At 32.7% G+C, this 25,132-nt stretch overlaps 1 protein-coding gene and 1 non-coding gene across 2 annotated transcripts; both read left to right on the forward strand.

Moving 5' to 3' along the window:
• The first annotated feature begins 1,096 nt into the window (after positions 1–1,096).
• Positions 1,097–1,169, forward strand: TRNAA-UGC (transfer RNA alanine (anticodon UGC)). The gene has a single exon. It is a non-coding gene; the product is annotated as a tRNA-Ala (tRNA).
• A 2,337-nt stretch (positions 1,170–3,506) lies between these two features.
• LOC139873555 (uncharacterized) lies at positions 3,507–11,404 on the forward strand. Its single transcript, XM_071861477.1, has 4 exons — positions 3,507–3,912; positions 5,243–5,419; positions 5,533–5,816; positions 11,366–11,404. Exons 1-3 carry the CDS (start codon positions 3,535–3,537, stop codon positions 5,722–5,724), a joined length of 747 nt encoding a protein of 248 aa, XP_071717578.1. The 5' UTR covers positions 3,507–3,534; the 3' UTR covers positions 5,725–5,816; positions 11,366–11,404.
• Positions 11,405–25,132: the final 13,728 nt, after the last annotated feature.

The following is a 25,132-nucleotide window of genomic DNA, read 5'->3' on the forward strand; positions in this document are numbered from 1 at the left end:
TTTGTTATGCCGTGGTGCGGGTCTTTGGGTCGCGGCGTGACTTAACACATGGACGCTGAAAATGTGCCATTTCAACTCAAAAGGCACATTTGAACCCCAAACATTTTGGGGTTGTTCCCGGGCATTTAATTGCGGTTTTTCCATGTTTTAGACCATTTTAAGTCTAAATACATGAATTATAACTTCCAAGTTATGTATGTGTATGAATCAAAGGTTGTGACTCTTTATGAAACCTTTTGACCCATTATAAATACATTCTTCATGTATTGAGAAAAGGTAACAGATTTTTAATCTTTTCTAGCACACTTTCAACACAAACAATTAGAACTATATTCTCTGCAATTGTGGAGTTGATTTCTTTTAGCCAAGACATCAATTCATCTTTGTCTTATCCCAATCGAAACTTCGTGCAACCCGTGACTAAGTGGGTCGAAATATTCGATTAGGAAAGTGTTCACATGATTTAAAGATCAATCCGGATTCATTACCGTTTCAGGCACGAAAGCATTACTAACAACCCCGAGATATAACAATCCATATATCTAGATAGTCGTTGGAATAGTAGGCGCATTAGTGTGCAAGAGCTTACGCGGTTGATTGGATCAGATAGCCCGACAACATTGTAACAGACACTAAAAGAAAATTGAGCTTTAATGACGAGAGCCATTGATCATTAATAACCTTAAATTAGTCATTAAATCGAGTTATTATCCAAAATAGGCTGGTCATTTTCTCGTCACTATAGATCCATCACATAATATTATTATAGAGACCACATTAGTAAAATTGGTCACTATAGTGACCATTTGTTTGGTCACTAATATCGTATAGTGACCAAAATTTAGTAAAGACTTTTTTAATGGTAACTAAATAGTATTATTACAAAATAATAAATCGTCACTCAAAGATCGTTACATATGACCATATATCTTGTAGTGGGTAATATTGAGAAGTGAAAATAGTATTCAAGTTCATGGATTAAAGGGTATAATAATAAGACATGAGTTAGAAAATTTGAGAAGATAATGTGTGCATATAGTAGTTACGCTGGTGGTTACTTGGTTATGGTACATAATATGGATTTCGAATTATTAAAGGGGATGTAGCTCAAATGGTAGAGCGCTCGCTTTGCATGCGAGAGGCACGGGGTTCGATCCCCCGCATCTCCAAAACCTTATTTATTTGTATTATGTTTTGCAGTTCCCAAAAAAAAAAGAAAAAAAAAAGAATGTTAATAATTTAAGACTTCCGTCAATATGATCGAAATGTAAGAAACTCTAATTTCGTAACCCTGCTGTAATGTTTAAAGTAATAATAGTCACGATCTTAAAAAGCGGGTGGTGACAATTCATCAAACATCAGTAGTAAAGGCAACAATGATACGCACCACAAAATGATAACCATAAGTCCATAAAAGTCATTGCATTTTGGGGTGTTCATCGGATCCATTTTTCGGTTTATTCGGTTCGTTTTTTTCGGTTTTGAAATTTATAAAATCAAATCAAAATCGAAAACCAAACCGAAACCAAATTTAAATATTAAAACCATAACCAAAACCAAACCGAAAACCGAATTTGATTTCGGTTTGGTTTTGATTAAAACCGAAAATCACTAAAAATAAAATTCTAACATAAACTTACATATAAATTAGGAATAACGGTTGTAAAATTAATCTAAGTATACAAGATATATAACATGTTATTGTTTAATAAAAATGTAATAATACATCAAATATAATACAAATATATAAATATATAAATATTATAATTATAAATATGTTTTAATATGTTATTAATTTAAATTCGGTTTTTTAATTCGGTTAACCAAATCTAAAATTTTCAAAACCAAAAACCGAATTACGAATTCGGTTTCGATTTCGATCGATCCGAAAACCGTTTAAAAAATTCGGTTTGATTTTTTTTTTTTTTTTGGATTAGATTCTATATTCGGTTTGAAATCAAATGGAGCACACCCCTAATTACATTTTTGATGTCTAGATATATATTTCATTACGTACTGTTGATTACTCGACACAAGTCACCAACATTTGTGCGAATTATTAATCGTTATCACCTTAACACACCAGAAAGAGGAAGAAAATACGGGGTAGCTAGACGTAGAAATACGTTGTAGTGTCTGATTGGTTCCCACAATGTTGTTCTAGTTATTAACCAACCAAGAAACGAAACGTCCTATATATGTAGTCTCTCTTGTGGGTACTTACGTTTGTGGGACTAGAACAAAGTCATAAATTTCATGATTAAACTGTACACCAATTAAGTTATATATGCAAAGTCCGCTTGTGTGGATTTGGTGATGATTCCTTATTGAAGGACTTACACCTACCTTCTCTAGAAAGATGCTTCATATTAGAGCACTCTCAATGGGAGTGTCTTTTTTCCGCAAATGCTCGTCAATTTGAACACACCATTGGCACCAAGCCGCCAAACCTCCGCCAGTAGTATGCACTCGTCCTCCATTTCATCTATTTCAAGAATTTTCATTACAGACCAGTTGCAAAATTATGTTTTACATTTTGCATTCAAAGTTATACTATGTTTTTATTTATTAATTAAAGAAGTGTGTGATGGTTGGGAGTGAAATCATGTGATGGGTTTGTGAAAAGAAATGAGAAGGAAATGATGATTTGACGTTGATGTAGCAGTGTAAAGAACAGTGTCATACTTGAGAATGTTGGTGCATAAAAGGCCCGAGTTCAAATCAACAAATAAAGCTAAAAGTCAGATGAGACTGTCGATCGATAGACGGGGTTTGTCGACTGACAGTCGGCCCGTCGAGTGACTAAAGCCCACATCAAGTATAAGGAGCTTACACTTCATAATTTAGGGTTAATCACCCCTTTAGGTTATATGCGTGTTTTCTCTCTACCAAACTGATCTCAAAACTCACAAGTCGAATAAACGACTCTAGGCATCAATCTAATCCGATCTATACGATCCTGTTCGACTAAATCGATTCTTGAAAGTCAATGATGCACTAGAACATCGGTCCGAAGATCCGATCAACCCCAACAGAGAATGCTCTTAGCATGAAATAATTACAAGTTTTCCATAACCATTTATACATATAACTAAACAAGCGGGATTGAATCTTATAATGTACTCCTACTCCACTATATATATATATCAACCTATTATTGTACACAGTAAACTTATCATCAAACTTACTATTTATTGTAACAATATCGGAAACCATTATGATTTTCGTGATATAGATTTTACTTAAAGGTCATAAGAAACGTAAACGTCAGAAAAGGTCAACTGAAGTTAACAATACTTATCAAGGAAAACATATTATTTCAATTCATCAATTCTAAATGCTCAATAATACGCCACAATTTTTACTAGTCAAACTGGATATATAAATCATAAAGAAGTCAACTATATATGATGTCATGTTTGACGTCACTCTTGAGCTTATAAAAAAGAGGTGTGGGCGTGTGGCATATTTTGTGACAACTATACACAAAACACACTTCCCTTTTCTTTCAAACTGCAACTTAATACTCCAAATATGATGTACGGACACTCTAACAACAATAACACGTATAACTTCTCATCGGAGTTACTTGCAATGCAAGGAATGGTGACACCGTTAACTCCATCGCACGCCACCGCTGATTACTTCTTGGCCTCGTCCCCCTTGACCATTCCAACGTACGAGTTAGACTCGGCGTATGCAACAAGTAGTGGAGGATACGATTCACTGAGTTATAATACCGCGAGCCCACATTTAATGATTCAAAAGAGTGAAAGTAGTCATTCATTTGCTCCTGAGTTCCATAATAACGATTTGTATATTCGTCCCGTTTTGTCCCCTCCTGAGTTGTTGGACTCGGAAGGGAGTAGTTGCACTACCATGAGGAAGGTTTTCAGTGCAGGAGATATGCAGGTTTTAATCTATTTTCCTGATTCTTAAAAGTATTCATAATTTTAAAGACATTGTTGTTTCAAATAGGCTAGCTAGAGCAATGGCATGTACCTTAATTAGTTGGTAATTAGTGGGGCATTTTGCTATCAAAAGTAGAAGATGAGGTTTTAGCTAGCCCTACTCTATAACATGCATCGAGTGAGTAAGATATGTGCCTAACATTATTGAATTGAGAGCTAATTTAATTATGAGCATATATGTATTATTATGTATTATTGGTTATAAAGTTTTTGTTTTTCTTTAAAAAAAAAAAAATATAAACTTTTTCCTAGACTATTTGTTATTGTGGTGTGGTTGGTTGATGGTGTGGTTAGGTTTTTTTTTCTTGATGACGTAGGGTGTGAGTTGAAATTGTGAAATTATGATAGTTTTGGTGTTGGTTGAGAGTGCCGTGATAAGCTGATAAAATATAATTATTAATTAGGAGTTAAGTAATAAAACAATATAAATGATTTTGTTACAAAAAATTTTGGACCAAATTAACTCACGACTATGAGCTTCATCGTGACTTTGCCATGCACGCCCCACCCACAGTTTAAAGCCACCGTTTGTAACTCAAAAAGGTGGTGTGGGATGTTTGTCATGTGACAACCCACGGTGTGGGATGGGGACCGTAACAAACGATTTTGCAAAAAGTAGGCTAAATAAGTGTAAATTAAAAGTCAAACGTAACATCGTTTCTAGATAAAACTTGTTTCTAGATAAAACTATTACATATCGTACGATACTAATAGTCAACCAATCATTCGTGACCAAGATTATATATATGTTTTGAGAAAGAAAGTTTTATACTAATCCATAACTTATATATTTATATTTTTCGTATAGGTTATTATTTTGATATATTAATTATTATTTCCAAAAGCACATCTATAATATTGGTTCACCAATGTCATTGCCAACCATGTGTTTCTCTTTATCATGTAGATGTACCCCAATACTATTATAAACAATTACAGTATTATCCATAACATTTGATTAGTCAAGTCTCAATCACTAGGACTTGACAAAAAAAAGTAAAAAAAAAAAAGTGACTGATTTATTCAATTTCTATGATCATTGAGTTGAATCTTTATGTTACTATGTCACATAGGGGCTTTCATTCAATTTTACCTCCTATTGAATTTGAGCCAATAACACTAGTCATATAAAAGATTAAAAGCGATACTCTAACTTCTGAATTAACTAGGTCAAGCTAAGTCAAGTAAGCGAAAATACACATAAGATGATCTATGCTTCTTGTTAATGTAATAGAGCGTACTTTTTAATATAATCGAATTTGGCTTTATAGGTTGCAAATATGGTTGAAAACCACTATCGTCGTTCAGAAAGCCCATTATCGAGTGAAAGTAACAGTATTATTGAAAGCATGAATAAAGCTTGTCGATACTCGCCTGATGAGAAAAAGGAAAGAATCGAACGATATCGAAACAAGAAAACCCAACGCAATTTCACCAAGAAAATCAAGGTAACCTCATTTACATTCATTTTCTAGCCAGAGCAAAAAATAAAAAAGGAACTATTGTCTTGTCATTAATGTAAACATATTCTTACTACTACCAAACAACAAATGTTATGCAGTATATTTGCAGGAAAACATTGGCAGATAGTAGGCCTCGTATACGTGGAAGGTTTGCTAGGAATGATGAAATTGAGAAGGCAATTGAGGATCAGTGCACTAGCCAAGGACACGGAGATGAAGGACTTGATGATGAAGATGACGATTATTGGCTGAACAATTTTCTTGATTCATTTCCACCAAATCTAATCTAGGAATTCAATATTATTTTCGTATAAGCAAACCCAATATTAAAAGGATAACAAAGAGGTTGGGATAATGTTCGCTTAATGATACTATGAATTAGGTGATATTTTGCAAGAATTTGATCGTTTGCATTAATGATTAAGTTTATACAAGCTGAATTGTATTTTTACAATGAGAAGCTAAGCTATTTATAAAGCAAACAATGTAACAGCTAATTCTTTTATTGGAATGGAGCTTTGTTACTTTTAAGGAATATACTTTTGACTAAAAAAGGAAAATAGCCGTTAGGCTTCTCTCGGTCAACTCTGGTCAACGCTGATAAACCCTTTACGGGAAATGATGAGCTGAAAATCTGATCCTTTTATTTCAACACTCCCCCTCAAGTTGAATAGTGGGGTTTCCAATATTCAACTTGCCAAGAACTTCGCTGAAGAGTCTTCCGTTGACAGATTTGGTGAGAATGTCGGCCAATTGGTCTTCTGATCTTATATATGGTAAATAAATTATTTCTGCATCCAACTTTTCTCTGATAAAGTGTCTATCCACTTCAACATGTTTTGTTCGATCATGTTGAACTGGATTTTCTGAGATGGCGATAGCTGCTTCATTATCGCAGATAATTTGGATAGCTTCTTCTGGTGGAAAGCCAATCTCCGTCAACAACTTCTTGATCCACAAGGCTTCAACTACTCCTTTTGCTATTCCTCTAAATTCTGACTCGGCACTTGAGAGTGATACAACCTTTTGTTTCTTACTTTTCCATGAAACTAGATTTCCTCCGACAAGAGTGAAGAATTCAGATGTAGATCTTCTATCCCCTTTTTCTCCAGCACAGCTCGCATTTGTATATATCTGAGTCTTTAGGTGTCCATGTCTTTTAAAAACAACTCCATGATCCGTTGTCTTCTTTAAATATCGGATGATTCTGATTACAGCTTCCATATGGTGAACATGTGGTTGATGCATGAATTGACTCACAACTCCAACTGCATGTGCTATATCAGGTCGAGTATGAGCAAGATAGATGAGTTTTCCCACCATCCTTTGGTATTGCCCTTTATCAGCAAGATCAGCTTCATCTTCCATATATAGCTTCTGGTTTGGAATTATTGGAGTATCAGCTAGTTTGTAATCAATCATACCTGTTTCTGCAAGAAAATCAAGAACATACTTTTTTTGACAGATAAATATTCCTTGTTGGGATCGTAATACCTCAATCCCCAAAAAATATTTAAGTCTGCCCAAGTCTTTCATTTCAAATTCTTTAAATAAGTTTATTTTTAAGTTAGAAATTTTCTCTTTATCATTTCCTGTTATTATCATATCATCAACATAAATGATTAAGCATGTAATTACATTTCCTTTTCGTTTAAAAAAGAGAGTATGATCTGAGTTACTTTGTTTGAAATCATATTTTTTCATAAATAAAGTAAATCTCCCAAACTAAGCCCGTGGGGATTGTTTTAACTCATATAACGCCTTTTTAAGTCGACAAACTTCCTTGTTTTTGAAGTTGTCAGTAAATCCCGGAGGTGCTTCCATATAGACTTCTTCCTTTAATTCGCCATGTAGAAAAGCATTCTTCACATCAAATTGGTGAAGTGGCCAATCTTCATTTGCAGCGATAGAAAATAGAACTCTAATGGTATCAATCTTTGCAACTGGTGAGAAGGTTTCAGAATAATCGATTCCATATTTCTGAGTGTACCCTTTCGCAACCAGTCGAGCTTTGTATCTTTCAATAGTACCATCTGGTTTATGTTTTATCGTAAATACCCATCGACATCCCACTGGTTTTTTTCCTTGGGGCACAACACATTTTTCCCACGTGTTATTATCATTCAAGGCTTTCATTTCAACTTCCATTGCTTCTTTCCAGTTTTTTGATTTTAGAGCTTGTTCAACGGAAGTTGGAATGTTTTCAGAGTAAATTGCGGAATTAAACTGATGAGCTTCTTTTGACAGATTTCCTTGTGCTATATTAGCTATAGGATATCTAGATCTTTGCGCTTCTTTTTCTGGGGAGTACCTTTTTGGTGGGACACCTCTATTGACTCTTTGAGGTAGGACATAACGTTCAGTGGTTTCATCGGTATTGACTCTTTGAGGTAGGACATAACGTTCAGTGGTTTCATCGGAGTTTAAGTCATTTTGTTCTTCTTGACTTTGATGTTCATTATTTGAGGAGGTTTCAGTTGGTTCAATGTTTGATGACTCGGGATCAATGTTTGGTGATTCGGGATCAAGATTTGTATCGGAATTTAGAGGTTGAGAGTCAAGATTGGTATCAAGATTGGGTGTTGTTGGTGTTGGTGTTTGGATGTTGTCAGACTTGGGTATCCAGGTTATCCAACTGAGAGTGTCATTATCTTCTTTCTCCCCCTCACTCGTGAGTTGGGTATTATAAAAGTATTCGGTTTCTATAAAGTTGCAGTTCATTGTAGTGAAGACATGACGTTTTCTAGGACTGTAACACCGATACCCTTTTTGATTTATGCCATAACCCACCATAACACACTTTTCAGTACACGGGTCAAGTTTGGTATGTTCAGTCTTTGGAATGTGAACAAACACAGAACAACCGAATATCCGTGGTTCAATGTTCAATGAGGTTGGTAGAGTGTGGAATTGAGACAAAGTATCTCTAGGTGTTTTTGTGCCCAAAATTTTAGTCGGTAACCGATTAATAAGATATGTTGCGGAAGCGAGAGCTTCAGACCAAAAACTCTTCGGAACTTTAGATTCAATTAATAAGGCTCTTGTCATTTCTAAAAGTAATCTGTTTTTGCGTTCAACTACTCCATTTTGTTCGGGAGTATGAGCACAAGAAGTTTGGTGGATAATCCCATTTTGCTCGCAAAAAAGTTTCATGGAGGAATTGACAAATTCTCCCCCATTATCAGATCGTAAAATTTGATTATTTTTATTAAATTGAGTTTGAACCATTTTATAAAAGTGAGAGAATTTCTCAAAAACTTCTGATTTGTGTGTTAAGAAATAAATCCATGTCATTCTTGTGTGATCATCAATAAAAAGGATAAAATATCGCAGATTCTTCCCCCCAATAACCGGAGCTGAGCCCCAAACATCAGAATGAATTAGAGCAAAAGGTACATCTTTTCTAGTATTACTAGGTTTAAATGTACTACGGTGGTTTTTGGCCAAAATACACGTTTCACAATTTAAAACAACATTTGATAGAAACAAACTAGGAAATAAGGAATGTAAATATCCGGCTGACGGATGACCCAATCTTCTATGCCATAACCAGGCTTCCCTCGTAGGTGTTCCGTGAGCAAGTGACACGATACCTTGTTGAGAAACCTCGTCAACATAGTATAACCCCCCCTTTTCAGTGCCACGTCCAATCAACAGTCTTGTCCGAATGTCATGCAAGACGCAGAAAGTCGGATACATCAGGACTTTACAGTTTAACTCTTTTGTAACATGGCTTACCGATAACAGCTTATGAGATAAAGCTGGAATATATAGACAATTAGGTAATTTAATAGTTGGTGAGATTTCGATAGTACCACTGCTTTTTACTTGAACAATTTCACCGTTTGCCGTGTGTACTCTATTTTTCCTTGGTTTAGTTTTAAAAATAATATCTTTTTCATCAAACGTCATTGTGTCCGTTGCCCCGCAATCAAAAATCCATGACGCAGTTTTTAAATTATTCGACACAACGTTTGTTTTAGGAGGATTTTCAACATCAATTTTTATTTTGGCTAAGGCAGAATACGCATTTTGGCACGGAATAATAGACTTGGGTTTAAATTTATTTACGTTATGTAATTTTAAACGGGCTGGCCTACTTACACTTTTTATAGAATCATTTGTGGATTTACAAGCAGCCCAACTTTCACCCTTAGTGGGCTTTTTAATCTGCTGAAAATAATTAGTTTCACACCCATTTCCCTTAGTGATCTTCCCATTAGGCACATGTATTTTAGCCTTTTTACTATAGATTTCCCCACCCATATCTTTTCCCTTATTTATTCTATTTATTTGTTTATATTTTCCATATATCTGTATCTGGTCCACAAGTTGATCTTTCCCATCTACTTTATTTATTTGGTTACCTACCCTAGATGGTTGGTTCACGAATTCCTTTTCCCCATTTATTTGTTCCATTCGGTTCTCTACCCTATGTGACTGGTTCCCTTGTTTCTCTTCCCCATTCAACTTTATTGTTTCACAAACCCTATTATCAAGAAAAGAGGAGAAAGGTTTAAGTTTGTTACCCGCGGGTTTCGAGGTGGTAGCAATACCGCCGAATCCTTGACCGGTGGTGGTGGTGGTTTCATCGATCGCTGCCGCCGTTGATGCTTTGCCTCTGCCTGGTTTCGTCCACCATTCTGGGTAACCTTTAATCTCAAAACATTGTTCAATGGTGTGTTTTGATTTTCCACATCTTGAACACTTTAGTTTGGATTTGTCAATTTTGTGAGGTGGATGCCAGTTGGATTTTGCAGCTAACCCTAAACCCTCGGTTTTGCTGGCGGCTGCTAATCCGACACCAATTCCATGGCTTTGGCTTTGACCAGTTGTGTTGGATTGACCTAAAATCGTCCGGTGAGCAATTTCTTTTCTAACAGCTGCATATGCTTCTTCTTCTGTTGGTAAGGGCTCCAATCTTAGTAATTCTCTTTTAATTGTGTCATACTTTTGATCAAGAGCATTTAAAAATTGAAACAGTTTTTGCTCAGCTCTAATTCGATTATAGGTCACGATGTCAGTGGAGCATTTCATGGGATTAGGATCTCTTCGATCTATTTCTCCCCAAATTCCCTGCATCGTGATCCATAAATCAGAGAGTGACATGTTAAGTTGCTTCATATCGTTTGCTTTAACATGAAGATCAAAATTTTGAAGCTTGTCTTTGCCACTGCTGTAAGTGGTGACTAGGGCATCCCACAAAGCCTTGGCTGTGGGAAACTCAGTCAAGTTGCATGAGAGGTTAGGCTCTATATTCTGGATAAGCCATGAAAAGATAACAAGATCATCTTGTTCCCATTTTTCAAAGCCTGGATCTTCACTTTCTGGTGGACTTGATGTAAGGTGTTTAAGGAGGTTTTTTGATTTTCCTCCTATAGCCACCTTGATCATCCTGGACCAAAGTGCATAGTTCTGACTTGATAAATTTAAATTAATTTTTAAGCTATCTGACAGTTTTGGTTGAGTTTGAAGGCTGATTTTTAAGAAAGTCAGCAAGCTGACTTGATAAATCATTATTTTGTGGGTTTTGGGTGCTATCTGTTGAGCTTGAATTAACAGGGTTACCGTCGAAAGACATGGCAGCCCTTAATGGTAAATGATTAGAAGCAAAAAACGAGTGTAAAGATCACGGATCTACACCGTTAGCTCTGATACCATGATATTTTGCAAGAATTTGATCGTTTGCATTAATGATTAAGTTTATACAAGCTGAATTGTATTTTTACAATGAGAAGCTAAGCTATTTATAAAGCAAACAATGTAACAGCTAATTCCTTTATTGGAATGGAGATTTGTTACTTTTAAGGAATATACTTTTCACTAAAAAAAAGGAAAATAGCCGTTAGGCTTCTCTCGGTCAACGCTGGTAAACCCTTTACGGGAAATGATGAGCTGAAAACGGTTCTGATCCTTTTATTTCAACATTAGGAACTCCGATCCCAATTTTTTTTTTTTTTTTTTTTTTTTGAGATTTCTTCAGAGCTATATAATTAATACTTCCTCCGTCCCACTATAAGTGTCCACATTTGACTTTGAAAGTCTTTCTTTATCAAATTTGACCGTAAATATCTTTATCTGTGTTATATAATATTTGATAAAATTTATATGAATACATTTGGTTTTAAACGCGGTTTCCACATATATATATATATATATATATATATATATATATATATATATATATATATATATATATATATATATATATATATATATATATATATATATATATATAGTTTTCAACAAATAATGTAGTATAACACAAATAAAAATATTTACGGTTAAAGTTGATGAAGAAAGACTTTAAAAGTCAAATGTGAACACTTATAGTGGGACGGGGGGAGTATTTACGTAGATTAGATTAATTAGGAATTATATTTAAAAAAAAAAGGAGAAAGATTTTATCAAAAAAACTCTCTCTAAACATTTTGTTGTAGCTTCCATAGGGTGCAGGAGTTCGAATTTTGGGGGGTGCCGGAGTTCGAATTTTGGGGGGTGCCGGAGTTCGACCAGTGAGGTACAACGTTTCATACAAGGTTGCCCTTTAACTTTTGAATTTCATTTAAGGGTGCCTTCTGCACATCGCGTTGCGGGGACAGTGGGGGATGGGGAGTTTTACCATCCATGACCTCGGACTGAACCGGGTTTCCTCATGGACAGCAGTTGGAGGCGGGTTATTCAACTGCGAGAGATAAACACATATGTGGTTTAGACCCCCCTTGAGTGATCTCAAACTACTGTTAAAAAAAGAACTCAAAGAGGTAGAAGAGTAAAAATTATGATGATTTTAACGGTAAAAATTTTAATAAGAAATAATTATACGGTTATACCTCTATGCTTTAATCATGGAAACAGTAATAAAAGATCATAATCAAATATATCGCAGTTTCTTATATTGATTTTTACCAGCAAATAGAGTTTTATTGATAAAACCTTACTAGCAAGTTGCTAGGGAGAAAAATAAAGAAATTACAACGGTTTCAATAACCAATCATTTCAACGGTTAAATAATTTTTCTCTATTACAATTCCAAATAAAGGAAAAATAACATATAAAATCAAATAAAATGTGGCTTTCTTCAACGAGTGAGAACCGAGTAAGACGTCGTTGTGATATCTCCAATTATGCCAAAGAAATGTAGCCTTTAACATACAATTTGGTTTTTCGAAGCCGGCGTAGCTTGCCGAGAGGCAAACCATTCAATCCATTCCAACCATGACTCAAGGTCACGCAAATCCTCCAAACCAACCCAACGTTTAATTTTCTACCACAAAATCTTGAATCACCGGTCCAGCATAACCCTATTTATTTTGGATTCCCAAATATTAGGCCCATTAGAGTGATCCTAACCGAGCGTCACTTTTCCTAAGTCATCCCAGTTGGCAAGTTGTTTGCGCCCTTGACGCCCCTAACGCGGCGTCAAAAGTTGACGCCCCGGGCGTCAGTCGAAAAGTTGACGGATCAGTAAAGTGGTTTCAAATATTTTGCTGCCAATCAGATTTCACCATATATTATACCCAACTACCAATAATATTATACCACATCACCCATTTACAAATTTAACCCTCAAATTTGATACTCCCCTTTATTTAAATCCATCTCTTGACATTGCCACATCATCAAAAAGTATATTATTTGACTTTGATGTCACCGCCACGGTTAGAAACAGTCTTACAAAAGCCCATTTGTTGCATAATTTTCTTTTGCTCCTGGTTAGGTTGTGGTCAACGAGTGACTTCTTATAATTCCAATCGAATTCCAAACATAATCCTTAGTGGTGAGCAAATAACCGAATTAACCGAACCATAATTATATTGACCGACATAACTAAACCGAATTGTCCAAACCAGAAATAAAACTGCAGATTAGGTTAACACTTGTGAATTTACCAAAATTTATGGGTTGGTTATGAAGGTAACCAATACCGTACCATTTTAACCGCACTCCGCACTTGAAATGTTATGATTTATGACAATTTGACCTTATCTTTTAAATTGTGAAATAATTTTAGATTGCTAGAAATTCAATTCTTCTTAAATAGATTGCATTAACCTCTCATACTATCATATTATTTATTATATTAGTAGTTTTATTGGTGTAAATCAATCCTTTTATTTTGTAGACACAATACCAAAAGAAAATACGTCACTGAAAGAAAATTTCTTCGATAACTATTGGATGGATTATTTGAAGAAATTTCAGTAGTTTATAAACTCAATGTGAAATTATGCTATTATTTTGAGTTATAAATATGAGAAAAACACGTACACGTATATTAAATATTAATTTTAATTGAAGTACTAGAACAAATCATGATTTTTTTGTCTGTAAGTGGTTAATCAAATTAATCATTTTATATTTAGTTATTAATCAATTTAACCGACTTAACCAAACCGTTATCAACCGAACTAAATGATTAAAAATGTCATTAAACCAAAGTATTGATTATGGGGGTGGTTTTAGCACAAACCCGCTGTGACAACTCGAAAAATTTCCAATCAAATTTAAAGTTAATCTTTATTTTGATCTCGATGATTCACGAACAAATAATTGAAAATAAATATGTGTATATACATATAATAATTTGAAATATAAATTCAAATATGATTTAATTGTTATAGTTAAATATGTAAAATATACAAGATAATATAGCTGTTATATTATTACTTTTATTATTATTATTAATATTAATGTTAATATCAGTATTAGTAATATTATTATTATAAGGAAACTTGATCAATATAATTTGTTATAATACTATTATATAAAATATTATTTTCACTCGTAATGTTAAATATTATTACTAATATCACAAATATAATTAACATAATAATATTATCATGATTGTTAGTGTTATTAATATTATTATTATTATTATTATTATTATTATTATTATTATTATTATTGTTATACTTATTATTAATATTTATTTTTATTATTATTATTATTAATATTATTATTATTATTATTATTATTATTATATTTATTAATTATTAATATACTTATAAAAAAAGAATTTGAACCTAATACCTAAATTAGGTCAATATTGCTTTTAAATTTTTTTATCTGATCGTGCAAGCTATACAACAAAATTGATCAAGTCAGATACAACCAAAATCAAATCGTGCATCATATTCAGTTTATTTTTTTTATTTTATTTTTTGCTTTCTGATCATGAAGTGAATCGACCTTCACCATCTTTATCTAACAATTTAATCATTGAGATTATTTTAATCTCACTTAAACTCTATATAACTCCCTGATACAAATTTAATTCACAAATCAAAAAGAAAAACAGAAAATAAAGCCGTATACCTCTGTACGCGTATTTTTTTTTTATCAAAATCTACAATTCGAATCATTCTTCAAAATCTAATAATGTAGTCGTGTTATGATTCTTTTGTTTAAACTATCTGCAAAGTTTCAAGATCCAATGTCCATTATCGAATTCGAATTTTCGAGTCAAACCTTTAAAGTAAAAAGTCAACAAATTTGTTCTTCGCGAAATTCATTTTTGTCTTGATGTTTCTGTTGAAATTAAGGGTTCACAAAGTTTATAGGAGGGATTTAGAACTTGTTTCATTTAGAAATTATGGCCTAAAACATCCTTAAATTTGATATCAAGTATTGAGTTCTTTATTTTTTTTATTCTTTTCTTCGAACAGCAGGTTATTTTATTTTTCTGTTTTACCTAACTAAATCAATTGTTTCTGTTTCTGGTCATTCGAATTATGGAAGAAGAAGAAGATTAAAACAGAAAAACAAAAACGAGTTATTTAGATAATAAATTTGTATAATAAAAGAAAAAGAGAGACAGACGGATGGTTAATGAGGTTATGTTTGTACGAGAGGTCTCGGCTTCGAACCTGGTTCGTGAAATTTTTTTTTAGGCTTATAAGGTAGCTTTCTAATTATTATTATTATTATTATTATTATTATTATTATTATTATTATTATTATTATTATTATTATTATTATTATTATTATTATTATTGTTACTAGTAGTTATTGTTATTACTAATATTATTATCATTACTAAGTATTGTTATCAAAAATTTAAAATAAGTATAATTATCATTAATAGTATTATTATTATTATTAAAACTATTATTATTATCATTAGTAACAAAATGGTTATTTTTGTAGTTATTATTAAGATCATTATTATTACTGTTATCATTAATACTAGAAATATCATTAATTTTTAAATCTATCATTTTATTAAAACTAGTATTATTATTAAGAATATTATTAGTAGTATCATTATTATTAACATTATAAGTGTTATTAAAATTATCATATTATATAAAAATTTCATTATTATTATTATTATTATTAAATCTAATAGTATTATTACCCTTATCTTAATATTTTCATTAATTTAACTAACAAATGATATTCATATAACAATATACTTAATACACATAATTAAACTATATTAATATCTTATTTATTAAAATATATAAAATGAATATATTTAATAAGATAATGAAATATATAGTTTATTAATATACAAACTATATCATTAATAATAATATATATATTGGTTCAATTAAAAGTATATGTTTTAATATATATAATTGAATATAGGTTCGTGAATCGGAGGCCAACTCTGCACTTTTGCAGTGCCAACATATGCCTATTTACTACGAACTATCATATCGTATCGTGAGTTCATCTGCTCCCTTTATATATATATATATATATATATATATATATATATATATATATATATATATATATATATATATATATATATATATATATATATATATATATATATATATATATATATATATATATATATATATATATATATTTGGGCTGAGAATACATGCGCAACTTTTATAACTGTTTTACGTTTAGACACAAGTACTCAATCTTTTATGCTATATAAGTGCTTTGGCATGCTAAATCCCCACCGTAATATCGTTAATTGCTGAGGTATAAGATATAAACTTAGTTATTGTGAGTAGCGCTACTGAGAGTGACGTCTCTAGCCAGTTGACCGTTGGTCTTTGGCTACATAATAATGATTCAACGACATGAATAACAAGTGTCACGGGGTAACTTTTGTCTAGTAGCTAGATTACAAACAGCAACTCTTTCGATTGATATATTTGGTATCAATCAACTTTAAACTCAAATCTTGTGGTCTAATGCTATACTGAACTATTGATTTATGATAAACCTATGAACTCACTCAACCTCGTGTTGACTTTTTAAAGCATGTTTATTCTCATGTACTTAAATATTGCTTCCGCTGTATATCTGCTGCTTTGATGATGATTGCTTGCTATGCTTGGAGTCTTCATTACATATCATATCAATTAAAGACATTTAATGTTCTAAATACAATGTAATCTATTTATCTTCCGCTGCAAAACTCAATAAAACGTCTCATATAGAGTCGTTCTCGTTTATACAACTGTGATTTGATATAATTAGTCACAAATACCCCAGGCCCTATTTGGGGGTGTGACAGATTGGTATCAGAGCAGGTTTTTGTAGAGAACCAGGATTGCATTTTATGTGTGCCTTATACAATTAGGTACATTAGCAATGTAGGACTACAACTTTCCTTGACCATAGTGCCTTTAATTGTTGCCTTTACTTGTTAAATGCTACATTATACCTTAGAAACTTTACTTATTAAATTCTTTAATCTTCCTTATAATGCCAAGTGAATCTAAGAACTCTGCTCACTCTCCTAAGTACTATACAATTCCGCCACCACATTTAAATGCGACACCATGATTTCTGAAATTCTCGACATTCCTTTGTTATCTATCATGGTTTTGTGTATTACATATGTATTACATGAAATGTTAACCATGATTCGTGAAATCTCTACTATTCATATTCATTACTTTCAAAATCTTTGCTTTCTCGTTATTTTTGAATTTTCTTGACGGATGGCATCTACGTAACTCTAGAATGGAAGGGTTTGGATTACCGATTTAAAGGATCCTATAGCTCAAGCCCCTAGACCTGAATAGGCCATTACGAATTGAAAGTCTTTAATCGCATAGATGATGTATAGACAAATTCATATCTTATCATATCTATCCCAGTAAACTTTGTCTGCCACTTTTCCTAAATTTTCTCTGTAAATTACGGAAATCTTTTGCTATATATATGTAATCATGGAAACGAATATATCATTCAGTATCCAACACCCATCTCATATCAAACCTTATTCCAAACACATAATATGGATTCCTCGAACTCCTCGAGCTCCAATGGCAGCGTAACCGGAACAAACGAACCAATCAGCCATCATCTATTTTAGATGAATTGGGGATGGGTTGGTAGTCGACTTAATCAATGGAGACAAGAAGAAGGTGGTCCCTTCCACCAACCGAATTCACCTCTTGGTGAAGAACCTGAAGCGCTTACCGGCGAACCAGTCCGAAACACCATTTTCTCTCTTATTTCCAGGGTATCCCGTCACGATTATATCATATCGAAGATTCTAGATCTTATTCATCCCCTTGTTCCAATCGCCAATCATCCCGGAATAGTAGAAGAAGTCAACGAGCTTCGCGCTCGAGTGGTGGATCTGGAGAATATGGTGCGAATTCTACAAGCATCAGCAGCATAACCAGCACCACCAGTACCAGCAATACCGCCAACATCACCAAAACCACAACCACTGAAAGCACCAGCAGCATCACAAGCTCCGCAAACTCCGAAACTACTGAAGACAGCAACACCATAGATATCAAGGAATATTAGTAATAATGAGTTAAGATGTATTGACTCATTCTTCCTGAAGAATTATATATGTATACTTTATATATATATATATATATATATATATATATATATATATATATATATATATATATATATATATATATATATATATATATATATATATATATATATGTAACAACCCGTCCTTATTCACCTGGACGAAATCATCAACATCTGGTCCCATTGCGATAATCGACTCCAAGTAATATCCTTAATATGAGCAAATGCACAGCGGAAGACTTTATTCGTACCTGAGAATAACATGCTTTAAAATGTCAACATAAAGTTGGTGAGATATATAGGTTTGATGCTAGCAGCATTATAACAATGGACCACAAGATTTAAAGATTATACATAATACACTCCTCGTGTATAGAAAAGACGTTGAGCACTTGGTAACCATACTTAACATTTAAATCACAGCAGCATACTCTTAAATAAACCCTACACCGTACCAAGTGTAGTAACGAAACGAAGTACTGTGCAACCGTTAAATGCTGGTCGTCCAGCCCGGTTGGGGTTGTCAGGCCCGATAGATCTATCAACAGGATTCGCGTTTACGCTCCTCACGTAAATATTAGCTACCAAGTATAAAGAAATATGCCATGGTACAACTCAACGTAGAATTTATATTTTTGATCACTTGTGTCCATAACGTAAATCATTTATAATAACAGCGCATGTATTCTCAGCCCAAAATATTTAGAGTTAAAAGGGAACTATATACTCACCTAATGTATTTTGTAGTAAAAATACATATAACACCATTTAATAAGTATAAGGTTGGCCTCGGATTCACGAACCTATAACAAGTATATATATTAACACCTTATAATATAAATCAATTAAGTTTATATATTTTGTTATGTGTTAGGATTTATATACCTATATATAGTTTTATTTATACTGATAGTACATTAGGATACTTATTAGGTACTGGGTTAAGGTTATATCAATAATATTAGTTAAAACGTAGTTTTATGCAATACTAGTATACTTTATGTAATAAGTATGTCTCTATATAAATATCTGTTGTGTGTAAAGATAATAATTATACTAATACCAAAATAATTTGTATTGATAATAATAATACTTTTAATAATGATAATAATTTTAATAAAATTGATAAATTTAATAATAATGAACTCTAATGATAATCATTATAAAAATAATGATTTTACTGATACTGATAATACTAATATTTATATTTATAACTATAATGATAATAATACTACAAATAATAATATTATTAATAATAATACTAATACTTATGATAATAATACAAATAATAATAACATGATAATTTTAAAAATGTTATTATTATTATTTATTTATTACTATTACTATTATTTTACTTTTATTTTTTTAGCAACAAGGGTAATAATAATAATAATAATAATCAATTTAATAAAAACATGAAAACTACCTCAAAATTTCGGAAAAACTGTCTTAACAGGGTCTCGAACCCAAGACCTCCCGGATAACCCAAACACCCTAAACCACTGAACTGTCTTCTACTTTTCTGATGTATTGTGGGTTTAATTTGTTTTATCCTTTATTTCAGTCCATCCGAAACAGACCACTAGATTTACGGCCCAACAGGGATAACATAAGCATCTTGGCCCAATAGTAGAGTGGATCTCGGCTTACATTATAATGACAGCCCAATTGATAAGGTCTAGTAAGATTTTATTGTTTTTATAAAAAAAAATGTCCTAGCTTAGATTCGAACCGCAGACCCCTCGTTACCCAGACACTCCTTCTAGCCACTCCTCCATCCGTTATTTTCTATTTTATTACGCAATTTATATATGTATATATCGTGTTATTTCTGTTTCTCCTCCTTTAAACTTCGGTCGACCCAGGACCCAATCACCAAAATCAATTATTATCTAAACTGTTTAGTCGGCCCACTAACACAAAAAAAAAGATTCGTTCTATAGGATTCAGACAACATATACAACAAATCGTTCTCCACTTCTTAACTTTATTATTATATATATATATATATATATATATATATATATATATATATATATATATATATATATATATATATATATATATATATATATATATATATATATATATATATATATATTTTTATTGGAACCATGGAACAGAAGACATAACATCGAACATGTAATCCAAATCATGCGAATACTTGCAGCAGTTCGAGTATGTGATGGTTGGTGTTTTAAATGGGTGATGATTGTTTATGGTTTCATTAACAGAAGAGAAAAAAAAATTAAACAAATAAAAAGGTGGTGATTAGGGTGGCGAGTGGTATAATAATTCATGATGGGTGGCGATGAAGTGGTGTTCTTGAGAAGATTGGTGGCGGTTACAGTGGTTCACGAAAATGAGGAGGGTACGAGTTTGGGTTGATGATGATTTGGGCCGTAACTAGAGTAAGACAAGAGGGTGTTGTTTGTGGTGTTCGGATGGAAACAGAAAAAAAGAAAAAGAAGAGAACATGATCTGTAGGTGTATGGTTGTGTGAGTGTTCGATTGTAATGACTTTGGGATAGCGTTTGGGTCGTGGTTGGTGCCTAAATGGTGACTTGTTGATCACAAAAAGGGTTCACGAAGAAACAAGAGGGAGAGATATCGAGTGGAAGAGATGGAGGTTATTGCATAAAGGTGGTGATGTTTTGAGGTTGAAGATGGTGGGTGGTGGTACGTTGAAGGTTGAAGAAGAAAAAGACTGAGTGAATGTGTACCTCTTTCATGTATCTATATGTATATATATTGAAAAAGAATTCTTGTAATATATAATATAAATATAATATAATAATAATTTTAATTATAAAAAAAACGTGCAGCATCCTCCTAAATTCAACTATTTCCACCGACAGTCTAAATGTGTATTATATTGGGTCCCGTTGTAAATTAGTGGCGGATAAAAAGTCTTCGGAAAAATCTCAAATTTTTACAGTAATTATATTTATTTAGTTTTATCATTATGATATAAAATTCATGCATTAACTGTTAAATAAAAATGACATTAATTATTCACTCCCAACCCCAAGTAAAATCTAAAAAGTTTTAAAAATTCAATAAATAGTTCCTAAATATATTTTTAATAGGCCTATAATTTATATAACTAGTTTTCGGATCACCGTTTAATTAAAATCAAATAAGTTCGTATTTAACTCGTTTACTATCAATCGAATGAAAATTAAACGTTACTTTTACTTACTAAATAACTTCAAAATTACAAAATATATATATTATATGTAATCTATTTATATATAGATACTTTTATATATTATTATTATTATTTTTACAAAATTAATTATAACAATTACAATATATATTATTTCATATATGCATTTCCATTTACAATCAATCGTATCGTGAATCGTCGGGAATTGTCAAAGGGTAATTGATTATCCAAATATAGATTTCAAACTTTCTAGACTCAACATTAAGGTTTTTGCTTATCGTGTCGGAAACATATAGAGATTAGGGTTTAAATTTGGTCGGAAATTTCCGGGTCGTTACAGTACCCACCCGTTAAAGAAATTTCGTCCCCGAAATTTGGTAGAGGTTGTCATAAATAACAATAGGAATGTTTTTATGACGAATATGAGGTAATAACAGATTTTTATCATTATTGAAAGATATGGATAAAACGATTCGAACATGTGAAGCGCACGAGTGAAGCTATCACAAAAGAATGAAATGAGTGATTATGGAATTGTTTTAACCGATGACGTGATTAGGATTGAATTCCAGAATTTAAGGGATTTAAAGAAAATCTTATGTAACAAGATTTGGCTTTTTAGGGATCAGAATCTTCTTTGATTTAATGTGGCAATCTGTTTTGATTTCTCTGTCGGATATTTCACTATAAATCTACCTCCTCCGTTTCCTTATTCTCCACACCTTCTATTTGCTGCGATTTATTCTCCAATTTCTATTTCGGGACATTGTCCCTTCGTTTCTTCTTCCCGTCCTCAAGTTAAGCGAGTAATGATCCGAAATTCGTAGGTATGAACATAGCTAATGCTCTTAGAAAGAAATGGTAATGGCAAAATTTCGATTTGTCCAATTACCAGAATATCCTGGAAAAGATCGAAGTATCAAAACGATGTGTTCCTAATACGTTTGGGGATTAGATAGAATGTAAGAGCCGTGAAACATGGCACATGATGACGGTACTGTGAATCATCACATTCCATTAGAAACTTAACATGACTTACTGTAATATAATGAAGTTGATCAAGTTTCATTATATTATACTAATTCATGCATCAGTTCCCAACATTACTTCAAAACATTCATATTTTAAACTCGAAGGTTTTAGAACTTAGAAACTAACACAGTTTCTTTTATGTTGTAGCGCAGATATTACGGAGAGATAGATGATTTTAGATAAGGATAGTTAAGAAAATATCTCCAGAATATGGAGAATATGCATAACGGAAGATATGAAGATATCTTATAATATCTAAGATAAGATGATGATGAAAAATATCATCTGGAAAGGTTTAGAATAAGGAGTAGGGTTCTTACTAACGGTTTCAGCAGGCACTGAATCGTTTGGATTCTTTGAAGTCGGTTTTAGTTTTCATGATTTGTCCACGATCTCCTTCATACTTTTCTCAATCCGTTTTCCAGTTTCAACCCTTCTCTTTTTCTGGGCTTTTCCAACATACTGTACTTTATCGTAAACTTTTGACTATTAAGGTCGTTTACGGTTTTTGCTGCTTCATTAGCATTTCAAGAACTACTTCATAGTCCAGGGTGTTTTTCAAAAACTTCACCTTCGAAATCTGTAATTCTTAGGGATAGACATTTTCGGTATAACTGGAAGAATTTCTACGAGATTTTCAAAATACTGATTGCGGATTTTGCCAAAGAGATAACGAGTTGCTGGTACCTCTGTTGGTGATGTTGTGAAATATAAAAGGTTCTCCGGTAACGACGGCGAAAGGACAAGGTATAAATATCGTGGTTATAGTAGGAGTAGTCTCATTGAGAAGTCGAAGTGGAGCTGTGACAAAATTGGCTACTTTGAAAGGAATCGTAAGGTTGTTTTTGCTAATGAATGATAAGGAATTTCGACGCGGATACGTTTCAACTATAACTTTGGTTTCGAAAGTTTTTCAGGTGCATAACTGTATGCATAAATCTTTCTTCCGTAGACGAGGTGCGGCTAGTTCAACTTCTCGATCAAGGTGTTTTCAAGAATTATGAAAAATTGTGAATGTGAATTGTAATCGTCAAGATACGAATGAGGTTTAAGATAGAATCAAGTGGCAAACTTGAAGAATTGTTTTAGTTTCATATGTTATAATCAGCATTTTAACTCACTTTAATTGTCCAACGTTAGCAGTCCAATAGTTCATTCGTTCAATAGTTCAATGGTCCAAGGGTTCAACAGTTCAATATATTCATATTTAATATAATATATATATATAATTAATTAATACGTATCGTGACCCGTGTACCGGTCTCAGTGTCGATCACAACTCAAGGTATATATATATTTTGGAATCAACTCCGACCCTGTATAGCCAACTCCCACCTTCACATATAGAGTGTCTATGGTTGTTCCAAAATATATATATAGATGGGTCAATATGATAAGTCGAAACCTTGTATACGTGTCCCGTTATTTATAGTGCGTAAAATAAATAAATATATATCATGACTCATTATACAACGTGTTGTCTCAGAATTAATCCGACGTATTGCTGTACATGTGTCCCGACAGTATGTAAAGTGCGGAAATTAAATGACGATAAATAAAATTGCGAGAATGTAAATTGCGATAAATTAAATGTTAATCAGTTAGCTGGGAACAGTTAGCCGGAACAGTTAGCGTGAAATCCTATCACAATTTTAATTAATTAATTCGTTTGTTTCTAACACTTTTTATTTTTGTCCAATGTTTTCTTCGTTATGCCACTTGTTAGATTCTGACAGATCAAAATCCAAATATGAAATTTGAATAGAAATGGTTATTCTGTGGTGAACGGATACGTATATCGGTAGTTGTAGGATAGTAAATGATCGTTGAATCAGATTCGAAGAATGTACGGTATAACTTATTAATGTGAAATTTAATATTCCTCGGGTACTACCCACCCGTTAAAATATTTTCATCATTAACAGTTTGTACGAGAGAATTTTTAATTACAATCTTTATGAAAATATACTTGCATATATATTTTCATCGGATGTAATCATGGATTTAATGAGTCAATAAGATATTAAACTCATTTGTTTTATCGTTAATACTGGATTACATGATCTCTAAAACATTAGAGATTACTTAATCGTCATATTGAACGAAGGTAATGAGGTAGAATGGTACGTAAATCAAAGATAATCGATGTAGAACGATATGTAGAACGAAATAAAGTGGATAGAACAATACGTAGAACGGTGATTATACTCGAGGTGTAATTTGTGACGTTGAGATTTACGACGTGGTTGTGATTTGAGGGTGATAAGGATACCATTGACGTTGATGATGGTGATGCTGTTGATGGTGCTGGTACTGATTATGCTACTGGTGCTTCTGCTGGTGTTCGTAACCTTCGCACCAGGTTCTTCAAAGTCGTCACACGAGCGCGTAGTTTGTTAACTTCTTCTAGTACACCGAAATGATTGGCGGTTGGAGCGAGCGGATGAACGAGAGTCGAAATATGAGATAATATATAATTGTGACAAGATAATCTAGAAATGAGAGGGAAAATAATTTCTCGAACAGGTTTGCCGGCAAGTGCTTCAGGTTCGTCGCTAAGAGAACAATTTGGCGGATGAAAGAGATCTTCGCTGTGAAACGATTTTCGAATATCGGATGATATTCTATCTATATAGAATATATAATACTAATGATTTCGTAGACTACAGAGGAATCTACGGCATATGTCAGGCAAGGCTATGGATGCGCTAAGACATGAATTATCAGATACGCTA

This window comes from Rutidosis leptorrhynchoides, chromosome 10 (genome assembly GCF_046630445.1).
Source record: "Rutidosis leptorrhynchoides isolate AG116_Rl617_1_P2 chromosome 10, CSIRO_AGI_Rlap_v1, whole genome shotgun sequence".
In the NCBI taxonomy this organism is placed as follows: domain Eukaryota; kingdom Viridiplantae; phylum Streptophyta; class Magnoliopsida; order Asterales; family Asteraceae; genus Rutidosis; species Rutidosis leptorrhynchoides.

What these genes read in the sequence shown, in the direction of transcription:
- LOC139873555 (XM_071861477.1), top strand. Translation starts at nt 3,535, where the DNA reads ATGATGTACGGACACTCTAACAACAATAACACGTATAACTTCTCATCG. An exon ending in TCAGTGCAGGAGATATGCAG is followed by an intron (nt 3,913 to 5,242) that starts GTTTTAATCTAT and finishes TTGGCTTTATAG; the next exon opens with GTTGCAAATATGGTTGAAAA. An exon ending in ATTTCACCAAGAAAATCAAG is followed by an intron (nt 5,420 to 5,532) that starts GTAACCTCATTT and finishes AATGTTATGCAG; the next exon opens with TATATTTGCAGGAAAACATT.